A 16,381-nucleotide genomic window follows, 5' to 3' on the forward strand; every position below is an offset into this window, starting at 1 on the left:
TCAGAATAGAATCGTCTTCTCAGAATAGTGTATGGATATCGTAATCCTAATAAATCGAAACGTTCTTCATCCACTTCTGCTTTAATTAACAACAGCATAAAATATTTAATTATTAATTTTAAAATCTACGTTATTGTTTAATATTAAAATGAAAAAAAGTCATTAAGTGTCGATATCGTGCTTTAGATCTATATTTTGAGAGATAGAATATTAAATGTTATTATCTTCCATAGCTCATTAATATATAATTCTGTTTTCGGCTTTGTAATATTACACAAAATAAAAAGATATTAAATAATAATTAAATTACAAAACACAATAAAACAATTTTTTATGTTTAATATTTATCATTGTTTTAATTATTTATTATATAAAAAAATAACAACAAAATTTAAAATTACTATATGAATTACAACAATATACGAAAACATAGATATCAATGCATTGCATTATATGATTGGTGTTTTTATTATTGGCATTTGCACCATTAACCAATGAGATGTAACCTATAAAAAATATTTGTTTCAATGGCGTGATGGGTGAGATGATGTATGACAGTAAGTTTTTCTACTGTAAAACGTCGATCGAAAGTTAAAAATTATATATGTTTTGTATAGATTTATTCTATAAGACAGAATTGATAAGTTTTGCAATTCGGATAAAACATGATTTAAGAAGTAATGTCTATCATTAAACATTAAAATATCGTAAGAATTGAGGTCTCCGTTTTAGTAATGGCTGCCGTCGACAAGATTGTCGATTCAAATACTAATCATTGCAATGGTAAGCATTCAACTTCTCATCACATTTAACTACATTCATTATTTATATACAACATTAAAGATCTATGATGCATAAATAACATATTGATGCCTATATCGATATATATATATTAATGCATGTTGTTACATGTGTTGGTGTTTATAATTCATAATAATAATATGTATTATAAGATTTTAAAGGTGAAAAATATAATAAAAAATGATACAAATGTTTATTTAAAGTTTTACGAGGCTGGTGAATTTATATATGTTTTAGTAATATAACAGTAGCCTATAAATAATATATATATAGTCAGTATAGTGATGATAGATCTTAATTTTAATTGGTTTTAATTTAATAAGCAAAAATTTTGTTAATTTATTTATTTAATTTAATAATATTTAACTTTTAATGTTACTATAATTAAAATACTGTAAATAGATAATATAGATATAAATAATTTGGAAACTATGTAGGTCTTCCTAATATGATCTGCATCATTCTTGCTTTCAGTAAAACTTCTGATTCTAATTTTAGCATACAATGACCCAATGAGTAGATTTGTTCAAGAGTCTACAGTTAAAAAGCTAACTGATTGCAAATAAAAAGTATTATTTAAAACTTTAAAGATTAATGTTAAAAATTACTAATAACATTTTAGATTTTTGATATTTTTATTTTGAGATTTTATATTAATAGAAAATATTATTAGTATAAACAATAATTTATATATTTTTATACTTATTACAATTTATTTTTTGCCTATGTAATGAATGCATTATAACTTAAATTATTAACTTATGATCAGCAATAGTATTCTTAAAATATATTTATAATTTTATTTGTTTGTGCACTTCTCTGCTTTTTCTGGAATTGTTTACCCAATCTGGAGGAAAAAAATTTTCAACAGATTTAGGCTCAATTGTTGAAGATTTTTCTTACAATGTGGCAGGTTTGAAGACAAACAGATTTAGAGATCATATTTATAATATTTTGATCAAAAATATTAACAATTTCAGATTTTTCACTAATGATTTAGGGCAGACAGCTGTTGCAGATATAATTGGCTCAGTTTGTACTTATTTTAGTTTCTAGATCTTGTTTCAATTTTAAAATTTTAGCATTTTGAGATCTTTTTCATTTTTGGTTTTCGTTATTGTTTTAGTAAGTAGGACTTTATATCTATGAAATGTGCCTCCTTGATGTCTTCCAACATTAAAACAATATCTGGTATACAGTAGACCCCCCTATAATGTGGTAGATATGTTCCACTTTATAAGAATTTCACGTTGTAGGAAAATTGTAGGAATCCTTAAATACATGAGCCAATCACAGCCTGGCACATTTGCAGTTTATGGACTATGGCTGTTTGAAAGGTTTTCTTCCATAAAATTAATCGATTCTAGACTAATTTGACTCAACATTTCCAAAACACACATAATTTTTTGGGAATAATCCGTATAAACTATGCTATAAACAAAAAATTGTAGGATTACTTACCAAGTGTGCACTGTTCGACTTCGCCGTTGCTTACGCTTGTTTTCGTCGTGGAGCAGCGCACCAAACAGCGGCTGCGTTTTCTAATAAATTATTTTTCTGCGAAAAATTCGTTGACCTTTCGAGACATCATTAATGTAAATAATTTTTATGGCCGTTGAATAAGAAATGTTTCTTTCACAAGAAATGTATAAAATTACAGTGTTGTATTAGACTTACGGTACCTAATTTACATACTGTACAGATGATAGTAAACTCAACTTACTCGCCTAAACTCTCTGTAGCATGGTGCTGGATGGCGGAAAGTATATATATAATTATAATAAAGTTAAAATAAATTAAGTTAATATATAATTATATATACAGTACCTAATTTATATATAATACTGTACAGACGATAGTAAACTCAACTTACTCGCCTAAACTCTCTGTAGCGTGTAAATAGTTCAGCTGCTCGTCTACTATTGGTCCAGATTTGACCAATCTTGTCGCAACACGAGTCAGCGACGACGTTTTACGAGTCCCTTTTAGCGTCTTTATACGAATACTGTCGCAATTTTTTCACCACATTATAGGAATCTCCGTTATAGGAACCCGCATTATAGGGGAGTCTACTGTATTATAGTTCATACTTTTGTTTATAATCATCTCTATCCGAATATAAGACAAATTTTTTGTTTCCTAGAATAAGAAATGGAGAGAATTTATAATGTGATGGGAAAAATGTTATATTTTTAAGCCAGTCTTTGATATAGTAGCTTATTTACCAGAACAAGAAAAACACCTTTAAAAATCCAGCAAATAAATTTACTAATAAAAAACGTTTTTGATTGGTTTAACTGATCTTCCTCAGTTACGATGAAATAGAATGTAAATTTACGTTCTATTTTCACATTCTATTTCATTGTAAATTTTGCATTCTATTTCATTGTAAATCCAGTAAATTTATTTGCTGGATTTTTAAAGGTGTGTTTTTCTTGTTGTCTAATTATCCAGTTGATAGAAAATACATTAGTTACCAGAGTAACAGGTTTTTTATTTGGATGATGTGAAGTTTTACATCCATAGATTATATGCTGAATAGTTTCAGTCTCAGACTGACAGAGCCTACATTTGCCATATACATCATTACTTAATACAGTAGAGTCCCGCCAATCCAAACATGTTTCAGTCAGTTGTCAGGAAATTTTTTAGCTCTCAAAATACACGTTTTTTTTTTGTATTTTCCAGTTGAATTTAAATGGTATTGGTATTACAAAAAGATTTAGAATTCCATAACAAAAAAAATTGTATTTTATTGTAGTACTGTATTAATACTGTACAAAATTAATAAATCAGTGTTTGACATGGTCTATTAATTTAAAACAGCAGATCTACACAGTACTTACAAAAATAGAAACAAAAGTCATTGATGGTGTTGGATCTATATAAACCGGACCTGCTTCTGCATTATTTCAATTATTCGGCTAATCCAAACAGGATTCTGTCCCAATTAGTTTGAACTAGTGGGACACTACTCTACATATTTTTGATAATTTCTTGTATTAACAACTTTATCTTGAATAGAGGAAGGTTTTCTCTATTCAAGATTTCCTTTTGGAGGTTTTCTCTACTGTATTTAAGATAAACTTTATCTGCTTTGTTTAAGAAAATAAAGAGAGAAGTCCCTTCATTAGACAAACTGTTGATAAATCATTATCAGCAAAGTCTTTATTAAATGATGAAGGGTAACTCTGGAAAACCTTAGATCTCTTTACCTCTGTTATATGTTATTTTGTTACATTGTTTATTTCATGTTGAGATTTACCGTTATACTGTTACAACTAATAAGAATTATATATTTGTGTAGATTGGATTCTGAAGATTTCTAAAGTATAATCTCAGAATTTTAATTATACTACAGCATTGTTGTTTCCAAGCCTTCCATTTGTTTGCTCTTTCAATACTACTTTTTGTATGCCTCATTCTAAATTTACACATTATTGCTCTTATTTTTCTTCTAGGTCTGATTCACATCATTTTAAAATTTCAAAGGGAAATATCAACACTGTTGAAGCATGTATATTTATTAAACTTATTTTCACTTTTTCGAAAAGTTCTGATTTTAAAATATATTTAACTCTGTATATTCTTTTTTAAACTATTCTTTTAATTTTGAATGATTGACCTTTATATTTTGATATATACTTAACTATTTATATACTTGGTTGTCTTCAAGACACTCAATAAATTCATTATTGTTTAATTCAAAATTCTTGATTTTATTGATTCTTCCATGTGTCAGACACTATGATGCACTTGTTTATTTCAAATTTCATCTTAATATCTCTACTAAAATTTTTTGTAATGTCTAACAAGCTCATTAGCTGATTTTTATTTTCTTCAATTAGTTTTACATGGATGATGGTAAACTAATGTAATTGAATATTCTTAAGCTTTGCTCTTTCTGTTCTAAATCTATAATGAATTTTTTAGTAGAACAAGGAGTGGATTTGTAGAGAGGATAAACTGTAGAAGACTCAATGAATCTCTTTAGCATAGCTATTATTTGAATCTCATTGACTCTTGTGCTTTGCACTTATAAGTGTGTTTTCCAACTCTTCATAATGTTTTTTTAGCATACTTGTGATATTATTGGTTATTATTATTAAATTGAAAAATTTACTACTGTAAGTTTAAAGAAAAAACTTAATTGCTATAGTTTTCATATCTCTTGTAAGTGAATGAAAATATGCATAAATTCTTTATTTAGAATTTTGAATTTAAAATAAATATTCAGATAAAATTAAAAATTTTTTTACTTTATTTTTTAGTTTCTGAATTAAAAATATTTAAGAAATTGAATTTTTGCTGCAATAAAATTCTGTAGCATAAACTAAATATAGATAACCCTTGTATAATGTGATAGGTTCCACAAAAATGTTGGATTATGAAAATCACATTATCCAAAACTCACCTTACATGTAAGAAGTGGGTTTACATTCCAGAATAATTTTTTTAGATATAAATTTTCTCTAAAAAAAAAAAAAAAAAAAAAAACAGTTTTATTTAGTTCAGTAAATTTCATTTAACACACAAAATTTATATGAATTACAAAACAAAAACAGGCTTATATATGATTTTTGATCATTCTGGATTGATATGTACTTATGACTTTAATTAGCTAAGAAGTATGGAAAAATTATTTAAATGCTATTTTCAAGAACACAACTGAAAAAAGAAAATTATAAGCAGCATGTAGCTTACAGACAAAATGCTAAAAGGAATTTCTGGTTTATACGATTGCCATAAAAAATAAAAATCTTTCATTTTTCAGAGAAAAGCTTTCACCATATAGGGGGAAATGCACAATCTACATTGATAAACTATGTTGTAACTGAAAGAATACTTACTGGAATAAGATAAACAGATGATTTCATATGAACTCATATCAAAAATGCATTGTATTAAGTAGTCTATTAAACAATGGTTATCTGTATTTGTTTTTTTATAATTGATTTTACCAATGATAATTTTTATAAATAATTTTATTATGTCTTTGCAAAGTAATTACACATAATGATGGTAGTGTGTAAAGAACAAAACTTTATTAATTAATTAAAGATAGTACTTTTATCTATGAGCAATGACTAAGTCACTTTATCAAATTATATTGTAAGTTCTTAATTTGACATTTCATATTGGAAACCAGTTAATTTAAATTTTAAAATTATACTATTTCAATATTGGTAATTATTTGATTTTGTTTGGAAAATCCATCTTTTGGATTTTTGAAAATTGAATCTTGAATTTTGTTTTTAATTTTCAAATAAAATTTTCAAAAAATTTTGTAAAGTGATTGAGTTTATTGGAATTTATAAGCTTTAAGTTTTAGAAGACTTTTATGATCAAGTCATTAAAATTCCATTACTGAAAGAATAAAGCTTTTTCTTTTTAAGTTATTTAAACCAGTGTTCCGCAACCAGTGTGCTGTCATAAGGTGAAAGGTGTGATGTGAACTTTTATATATTCTATTGATTTCAAGTTTTATTTATATATTTTTATCACAGTTGTTGTGTTTCTTATGCTTGTATTTCATTCACTGATGAAATAAAATGATGTTAAAGCAATAAACACATATGTCATCCCACTACTCATGTATTTTTTAAGAATTATACATTGGACTCACACAGATCTTGAGCAACTCCAAATGAAAACAAGGACAACACTTACAACACTTACTAAGCATAAACATCATCATCCTAAATCTGCCATAGAAAAATTAACCCTTCCACGTAAAGATGGCGGACGTGGCCTGATCGACATAGTTAACCTACACTACAAACAAATACAGATATTGCAAGGGTTTTTCTACAAAAACAAGAAACATCACAGTTACATAAAGCAGAAACTCTAGCAAACATAAATAATACACCATTAAATTTACATTCACAATGTATGGATACGACACAACTTAGAAATAGCATAGACATCGCTAAGCAATCATGGGTACGAAAGGCACTCCATGGCAGATATCCCTGTGACCTGGCTTAGGATTTTGTTGACAAAACTGCGTCAAACAGCTGGTTAGCTTGGAGATGCCTCTTTGGGGAGACGGAAGGATCATAAATACTAAAAACTACAGAAAACACCTACTCAAAGATATAACAAACACAAATGACACATGCAGAAAATGTCACATCATGCCAGAAACCAAACAACACATCACTTCTGGATGCAAACTCTTGGCACAGACAGATAATTTGCATAAGACATAATTAAGTAGCAAATACATTAAGAGTTGCAAAGAAACAAATTATTAGACATCCAAATAATAACATCTCAAAGCCTGAGTAGTATATAATAAATCACCAAACAATCGCCTAAATATCGGGCTATAATAAGGCTAATTAAATGATTGGTATAAAGTAATTTGACACTAGAGGTAGACGTTAGGTGCCATCTCTTAAGTAAATTAATAATTATAATTAAATAAATTTAGAACCTTCTGGAATAAAAGAACTGGCCCGGGATGGGGCTCGAACCCGCAACCTCCGCTTGCCGTGCGGTGCGCTTGCCAGTTACGCCATCCGGACCCCGAGCGAATCTTCGCTTCCAGAAGTATATTACATTAGATATAACCTTATCAGAAGTATATTACATTAAATATAACCAAGTAAGGTTATATCTAATGTAATATTAGATATAATATCTGTTTCAAACATTCACAATGTACAAAACACATGCACTGAAAAAAATTAGCAAGTACACAGAACTCGCCCAGGAAATAAGGCATCTATAAAGGATGGATAGGGTGCTTATTGTGCCTGTTGTTCTTTCCTCTACAGGTTTCATACCACACGCTACACAAAAGCGTGGAAATATTAAAATTGAATAGAAACACATACACTACACTACAGAAGGCAACTATTTTAAATACCTGTCATATTGTTAAGAAATTTCTGAAGACAGATACACACTGACAGACTTATTTAATTTTTGTCTTGTTTTGAAGTTACTATGTCTTGACTCTGGTCTGGTATAGTACACAGCCATCGGTGTCAACAGAGTGCAACTCACAAAACTCAACATAATAATAATAGGTTTATGGCATTAAGAAATTCTATTAATAGTATCATATCATACATTTTGAGGGGAATAATATTTTAGTGTGCCGTGTTGAGTCATGTCAAGTCATAGGTGTGTCGCAAGCAGAAAAAGGTTGCAGAACACTGATTTAAACAATATATCCATTTCAGTAGAAATTTTGTATAATTATTTGTTTTATATAAAATCATTTTGAGAAAAGGCAAACAGTCAAGTTTAAATTTGTATATAAATAAGGTTGCTGTATGTTCCATATGTATAGAACTGTCAGTGTATTTTACTTTTGTGTTCTGTAGTCCTGCATGCCGTATGCCATGCAAATTTTTCCATATTTACTAAAAAGGTAATCAAATGCAAGATAGATAGAATAAAAGTAAATGTGTGAACACATTGAAGTTTTTTAAGAAAACAAAACATAATGAACAGAAATTTGGATTAATAAAATTATTAGTACATTTTTACTATTTCAAGCATAAAGAAAGATTATTTTCTTTCATGAAGACACAGTGGATGAATGAGTGAAACCAATTGTGTCTTGATAGCGTGGAATCTATTCTTCATGTTTTTTGCAATTTTAACTTAAGTTGTGCCAAATTTTACAAGTTTGTTAATAATTTGAAATTCTTAGAGAAGTATGACAGGTATGAGAAAAAATAAAATACTGCTGGTAGTTAAATTGGTTCAAAATTTATTTTCTTGCTATAGTTATAGTTAAATTTTAATATAATTTTTTTGTGTCTTGAAAGACACTTCAAAACAAGAATTTTGTCTTTCATTTTAACCAACTACCCTCTCTCCAAGGCTCAAGAACATTACATCGTCATTGAAAATATGTAAGAGTGTTTCTCATTACTTTCAACTTTACAGGAGAGTGATTTAAAGAAAAGTGACTTTCTTATATTATTCGTAAATAAGAAACTATTGAGTATAAATTACTGCTTTTTCAAGTTTTAATTTACGGTACTTGGTAAACACTATAAACACATAAGTTTATTGCTGGTTTCATTAATATCATTATTTTGGAGCCTTATTTTTAGATAAGCCTTTATGTTTTACTAATAATAAAAAGATCACTGCTAATTTAACAAGATATGCCTTTTAGAATTAAGACAATTACACTTTAATATTAAGATTTGGCTCAAAGTAACTAAATCAACTGATTGCTATTAAAATAAAATGTTTTTTTTGCAATAAAAACAATGAAAAGAGACATTATTGTACTGAAGAGTTTTTAATAGCAAACATAAAATTAACAACAAACACAAAAATACAAGTAAACTGACATAAGGATAAACTATTTGAGAAGAAAATATGAGGTACAAAATTGAGTTAAAAAATACTTCAGAAAAACGAAAATGCAATTCAAAAATTTTGTTTAAACCCATTAATATATGTCAGAAACTGAAATATACTAACAAGGGGACCTTATGGTCTCAGAAATTCAGTTTGGGATGAGACTTTGCAGGTTAGTAGTATACCTCAAGGGTGTTCACCCAGAAGAATTTTAAAGCACACTAGCCAGAAGATTCTGAGAAAAAAGGCTCTAAAGTTTTAAGAGAGCTCATATACTGATCGATTTTACACTATGGCAGCACAGTGAAATGGCTGAATCTGTAGTGAACTCACTTGCCATGCAGGTGATCTAGGTTTGATCCTACCTTCAGCAAACTTTTTTTTTTTAATTGTTTTAAAAATTGTAACAACTTTTAAATAAAATTAATGACCTAAAAATATAATCAATTAAATCATAAATAATTTTATTTTATTTATGAAATGACTGTTAAAGCTAATTAAAATGTGAATTAAAGATAATATTTTATTTTGAAAAAGTTGAATAACTTCAAATGCATTTTTAAATTAATGGAGATAAATTAAAACTTTAATTATTGTCATTAAAAAGTTATTACAAATTTTAAGATATTATAAGCTGTGTGAGAGGTTAAAAATATTGGTTTTAAATTTGAAGAATTTTTCAATTCCTTGTTGTCTTCAACCAATGAACTTAAGACAATATGTTCATGTCCAAAAGTTATGTGAAAGTGTCACTTTTGCTGCTGACTTGTGAAAACTCGCCAAATGATTAGCTCCCAGGTGTGAAAGTTGACAGTTATCAGACAAAAATGCATTTGAAATTATTCAACTTTTTCAAAATAAAATATTAACTTTAATTCACATTTTAATTAGCTTTAACAGTCATTTCATAAATAAAATAAAATTATTTATGATTTAATTGATTATATTTTTAGGTCATTAATTTTATTTAAAAGTTGTTACAATTTTTAAAACAATTAAAAAAAAAGTTTGTTGAAGGTAGGATCAAACCTAGATCACCTGCATGGCAAGCGCGTTCACTACAGATTCAGCCATTTCACTGTGCTGCCATAGTGTAAAATCGATCAGTATATGAGCTGTGCTTAAAACTTTAGAGCCTTTTTTCTCAGAATCTTCTGGCTAGTGCGCTTTACAATTCTTCTGGGTGGACACCTTTGATATATACTACTAACCTGCAAAGTCTCATCCTGAACTGAATTTCCAGACTGTAAGGTCCCCTTGTAAGTGGTGAAGTAGGCTACCTGCTTACTGATATATCACTTATATTGTGTGCACACAATCCATGACTCACTTTGATCTCAATTTACCCACAATCTTGATTGTAACTGTCACCAGTTGAACATCGAGTTGTTCACACAGGCAGTCCACTTGAGAAAAACTTGGCTATTGCACGTGATGATAAAACTGACATAACTACATGATAAGTCATGAACACCAACAAGCAAAATGGAAGTTTTGGTTAGAAGTTCTTGCCATATATCTAAGAATAGTTCACACACACACACACACACACACACACACACACACACACACACACACAAATGTATATTAGGGAAAAGAATATGCACTTATAATAGATCTGACTAAAACATAATTTTACATCAAAAGAAATTCACTGACAGTTTGACACAGGTAAAAAAAAATGACAAATGATCATACATTCAGTACTGCATAAGTTTTACTCAAATAACAAGCTGATCAAATAAATTTCATAAACAGACAGCTCTCAAACTCAATAAATTTGTATTACACCAAACAGCTACTGGATTCCAACAGGCTGTTTATCCATGTTTTAAATTTAATTGATTTCTAAATAAATTGCCCTAACACCTCCCTCTAGGACAAATTATTTAGAAATTAATTAAATTTAAAACACAGATAAATAACCCAATAGAATCTGGTAGTTGTTTGGCATAATACAAATTTCATTTGACCAGCTTTCACTGATGTTTACTTTTTCTTGTTAATGACCACAACATTAGTCTATTATATTCAAATTTTATGGTTTACTAGGTTATGTTCTGAATGACATTCCATCTGGTAACCATTATAGTGCCTGAAGAACTCAGAAGGAGTTGGAAAATGTTTGTCTTGGGATAGTTTTTTGTTTTCTTCACAGTGGTTATTGGTTCTGCATGTGTTAAGAATTTTTCATGTAATTTCAGCTTTATGAAATATAGAATTGATTGTGTTTCTGATTTAGGATGATAAAAATGCACAGCTGCTCTGCCATCTGTTTCTATTAAATTGAGATAATTACTTTGCCACCTTTTATAATACAATAAAATAAGTTTTTGAATTAATTGAAAGTTTAATTTTATGTAATGTACTTTCTATTAAATATCTCTTGGATTATAAGATATTTTACAATATAGATAATGAATGTAAATATAAAAATAGTTGTACAATTTATTTTAAACTTTTTATTAAAATTAATTGAGTCAAATTCACAACAATATATGAGACGTTGTTACTGAATTTCCACAAAAACGTTTATATTACAAGTAAAACGTATGTACAGTTACAAAAGTTCACAAACAACAATTACAAAACATCAGGTGTAACAAAGTTCAAATACTTTTAATCCACGACAACAGGTCCGTCGAAAAGAACACCTTGTGACGAACTCCTTCCAATGTTAGTTACCGCACAGCGAGGCAAAACAATCTTCTAGGCCAGCTTAGGCGAAGTTAGACGAACGTGAGTTCCCTTGATTTGTCCTAGGCGAACTAAACTTCCTGTCTAAACTCAATCCTTTTATACAGATTGAAGGAAATGGAATTCCACCAATCAGCGCTTAGTAGCGCTACAAGACGTCCGCTGGTGGTACGATTTCTTCCAGCCAATCCACGGTCGAGTTTCCAAAAGTTGTCTGATCGGCGTTCCCATGGTGACAACTGTCGTTCGTTTGAAAATACGGAAAAGCGCGGGAAATCGTATGTCGGACGATTTTACCCCGACACCTCCACGGCCGATGATCAAACCGAGCTTACTTAAGCCTGTTTGATTCCCTTCACAACACCAAACAATCTTACAAAAATCGTCCAATATCGGACTGACCCATTCTTCTGGAACATCTGGGAAGTTTACCTGTCTACGTGCAGAGATGCCCTGCGTTACCACGTAGTTTCCCTTCTGGTGTCCGACCTGACGAACAAAACCCTGTTTAACGGGTCTGTCGTACCCCCTATCCTGACGGTGGCTTAAACCGTCCTTGACGCTCAACTCGTTGTTCTCGATTCTGGTGGGCTCCCGCGACTGGGAGAGCAACACTTCCTGGACTTGGGCAGCCCATAAATCCATCCCCTTTCCCCTGCTGTCGATACTACCACCTCCCTCCGCCTCTGAGAGAGGTTCCGGCTCCTTCCCCTGGGAGAACTGCTTCCATTTATCCTTAGCTCCTTTACTTGTCTTTCTCCCTTTCTCTGGAGTTCCTCCTTCTGGTCTAATATCATTCGGTAATCCTCCTCCGATACTAGGGCATCCGTGGTCTTTTCAGTTCAGTTCAGTTATTTATTAAAATAAAAATATACATAGTACATCCCGGTGCCGTGAAACATAACCGGGTGGGATCAGAAATAAGGTTGAAAATACAATGTAATGAGGAATACAATAAAATAAACAATTGGAATATACAAGAGGCATACCACAGTTAACATCTGTGGTCTGGTGTAACTTGCCTGTCACAACACAAGTCACCATTGCCAACTCACACAACCTGTGAGGTCTTCCTCCCACAACCCTATCAGGACCGCTATCAAATCAATCCGGTGACCGAAGGATCCAACCCGTTTGATTTCTCCCTTCGTTTCCGCCACCAATCCGGTGACCGAAGGATCCAACTCGTTGGACTTATCCCTTCGTTTCTGCCACCAATGATTCCCTTATGACCGAAATCTCATCCCCAGAGTCAACTGTAGCTGAAAGACAATTTCTGCCGCCTACTAGTTTACTTCTGTTTGGCAACTCCTCGACCTTTGGTTGATCACACACTGTTACCCTCGCTACTGACAGTTCGTATGCTAGGGATGTCTTGCTCGTAGTTACAAGCCGTGCCTGTTTGGCCTTACTGGATGCTTTCTGCTCAGAACGAGCTCCCCTCTAGTGTCCTGGGTCGTCTACTTTCTCTTGACGGCCCGACCTGCTGAGCTCCGTGCCTCGAAGAGCCGCCTTCCTTGCTCTAATAAGCGTTCTGCTTCCCTCGCCTCGGCTTCCGTGAGTTTAACCCGTAGTCTCATCAATTTGAGATCGTCTTCTGGGATGCCTTTGTCCCGCCCCATCTGTCTCTGCCTGTCTTTCGTCCCTTGGTCAGCCCATCATCTTCCCAATCTCGTTTCCAAACCCTGCGATTTTGCGCATCTAGGCATCTCTGTGCTAGCGAGTAAAATAAAGATTTACTTGGGTCAATGATGGCCGGTGTTGTTCTGTCCTTATGTCCGTCGCAGATCAGCCTTTCCGATCCGTGGTAATCCAAAAGTAATCCAAAGGTAATCCAAGGTAATCCTGTCGAGACTACGCCAGTCAAATTCACAATGAGAATAGACGTTACTGAATTTTCACAAAAACGTTTATATTACAAGTAAAACATATGTACAGTTACAAAAGTTCACAAACAACAATTACAAAACATCAGGTGTAACAATGTTCAAATACTTTTAATCCACAACAACAGGTCCATCGAAAAGAACACCTTGCGACGAACTCCTTCCAACGTTAGTTACTGCACAGTGAGGCGAAACAATTTTCTAGGCCAGCTTAGGCGAAGTTAGACGAACGTGAGTTCCCTTGATTTGTCCTAGGCGAACTAAACTTCCCGCCTAAACTCAATCCTTTTATACAGATTGAAGGAAATGGAATTCCACCAATCAGCGCTTAGTAGCGCTACAAGACGTCCGCTGGTGGTACAATGTCTTCCAGCCAATCCGCGGTCGAGTTTCCAAAAGTTGTCTGATCGGCGTTCCCATGGTGACAACTGTCATTCGTTTAAAAATATGGAAAAGCGCTGGAAATCGTATGTCGGACGATTTTACCCCGACAAATTGTTAAATTAATTCAATGTATATTAAATTAGTATATATGTGTGTATGTTTGTGTGTAATATACTTGTTATATAAAGAAAATAGCTACTTTAATTAAAAATAACTAAATCAAATGTACTAAATTAAAAAAATAAAATGCATAGTTGAAATACATTATAAGAAATAAAGAAAAAAAGAAGGATTTATGGCTTTCTGTCAACTTGGAAAATATAAATTATATTAGCAGAGTGATTTATTTAATGTATGTCATCAAAAAGCAACAAAATGAAAATTTCTTTATATTGAAGAAAATTTCAAATTGAAATTGTCAACATTTTTATTACATTAAATTGTTAATACTGTATAACTAATGTAAAAATTTATTTTTATTTATTTTGAAGGAAAGAAAATAAAAGTATAACAAAGTATGTTATTACAATATACTGGAATTCAAAATTTTAAAATTTTATATCTGTCATTTTTCACAATTCATTGTAGCACAATATATTTAATTGGTAGCAATCAGTTCTCAGGAATTCATTTTTTGTCTTCTAAAACGATAAAATATCAAAAAATATAAGTTAATAAAATTATACCATATTTTGTTGTTGACTGTTTTATTGTTTTTGTGTTGTATTGATATTATTGTTTGCTTTTTTTTTATCAACCATATTTCTCATTTTCACTTCTCATACTTATTATATTAGACATGAGAAAACAAAATACAAAATAATACAAATACAAAATAGTATATATATATATATATATATTTNGTGTGTGTATATACAGTAAGACCCCTCTTAACGGGGGATGCGTTCCTAAATGACAAAGCGCTAAGCGAAACAGTGTTAAATGAGACCATTTTAACATAGAGTAAATAGGGATAGGGGAACATGTGACCAAAAATAAAAAATAAATTTTACTTTAATTTTAAATTATTTTTATATTAATTTGTATAATAATATATGTTAAATAACACATAAACATATGCACACAGAAATGTATAATAATATATTAATTAGTTCATTTTTTGTGACGAAGGTACTGATTTTTCTGAAAATATTGTTTTTTTTGCAATAAAGTCGTAAAGTTGTTGCTTTTTTCTCTCCTTAAGCAAATGTTGGTAGCAGAAGATTGCATCCAAAACACCTCATTTTGCTTTTTGCACTCCTTTCAAAATCTGGATCATTCGCTACAATTGGATCAATGATTTCGGTTATCGTTACCAAACTTTTACTAAGGAAATCTGCAGAGAAATTTTTTGGGTTCTTCATTTTCAGAATAACCATTTTCCAGTTCTACATGGATTCCTTGTTCTGCCAGTTCTTGAAGATCATCGTTGGTAAGGCTCTCACCAGAAACCTACAGTAACTCCTCAATATCCTGCTTGTCTATATCTCCTAGTCCTGCTATATTGATTAGGTTTAGCTTGGTCAACCTAATGATACAGTGATAGGCTCTTCTCATTGAGAATTCTTGGATACCTTCAGCCATAACTTCTTCCATACTATGTGCATTTATCAGTTAATTCTTGCCAAGCAAAATCGATATTTCCTATGGCATCCATGATGATGATATATTTTTTCCAAAATAGCACCAAACAAACATAGATTTAAAGAAAGTACACCTTTTTGCTACCTTTTATGATTGGTTTGTGTTCGCAAATAATCGTATTATGTACAAATCAATGAAATGCCATGATAATTTAAATCAGTGTAAATTTTGAGCCTTTTTTAGGCTTTGAGCAGACCGTGTTATATCAAATCAGCATTAAGTTACGTCTTACTGTACTTGTTCTAATGCTTTGCCTATAAGTTTCTCCCCACAATCTCCTATGGCACATTTCTGTTGGAGAATACTGTATATATAGGCCCTCTAGATGCATCCCACTGTTCACGAGAATTTATTTCCTGCAAAATAGGAATCAAAATTGTGATTTAATGTTTCTGTGACTATTGTACATTGCTGTAAAAGTGGAAAAATTTTACAAAGTTATTTCAGAGGAATGTTAATGAATTTAGTTTAAACTAATTTATATCATATTACACATTTCATTATTTTATTTTAGCTATTTTTGTTGAATTAGTTGTCTTGTAAATTTCTGTTTTATTGTAATTTTGGTTTCAATTCACATTTTACATAATGTTATTTACATTAAGTTTTAATTAATTTATTAACTAACTATA

General features: G+C 30.8%; 1 protein-coding gene across 2 annotated transcripts in view; it reads left to right on the forward strand.

Moving 5' to 3' along the window:
• The first annotated feature begins 524 nt into the window (after positions 1 to 524).
• Positions 525 to 16,381, forward strand: part of LOC111638836 (mediator of RNA polymerase II transcription subunit 1-like) — a 92,224-nt gene continuing 76,367 nt past the window's right edge. For both annotated transcript variants that reach the window (XM_023384589.1, XM_023384590.1), the window contains exon 1: positions 525 to 783. In XM_023384589.1, coding sequence (XP_023240357.1) covers positions 735 to 783 — 49 coding nt within the window. In that variant the 5' untranslated portion in view covers positions 525 to 734. The remainder of the gene's footprint in view (positions 784 to 16,381) is intronic.

Source organism: Centruroides sculpturatus, unplaced genomic scaffold (genome assembly GCF_000671375.1).
Source record: "Centruroides sculpturatus isolate CEXI.00-Female unplaced genomic scaffold, Cexi_2.0 scaffold1107, whole genome shotgun sequence".
NCBI classification, from domain to species: Eukaryota; Metazoa; Arthropoda; class Arachnida; order Scorpiones; family Buthidae; genus Centruroides; species Centruroides sculpturatus.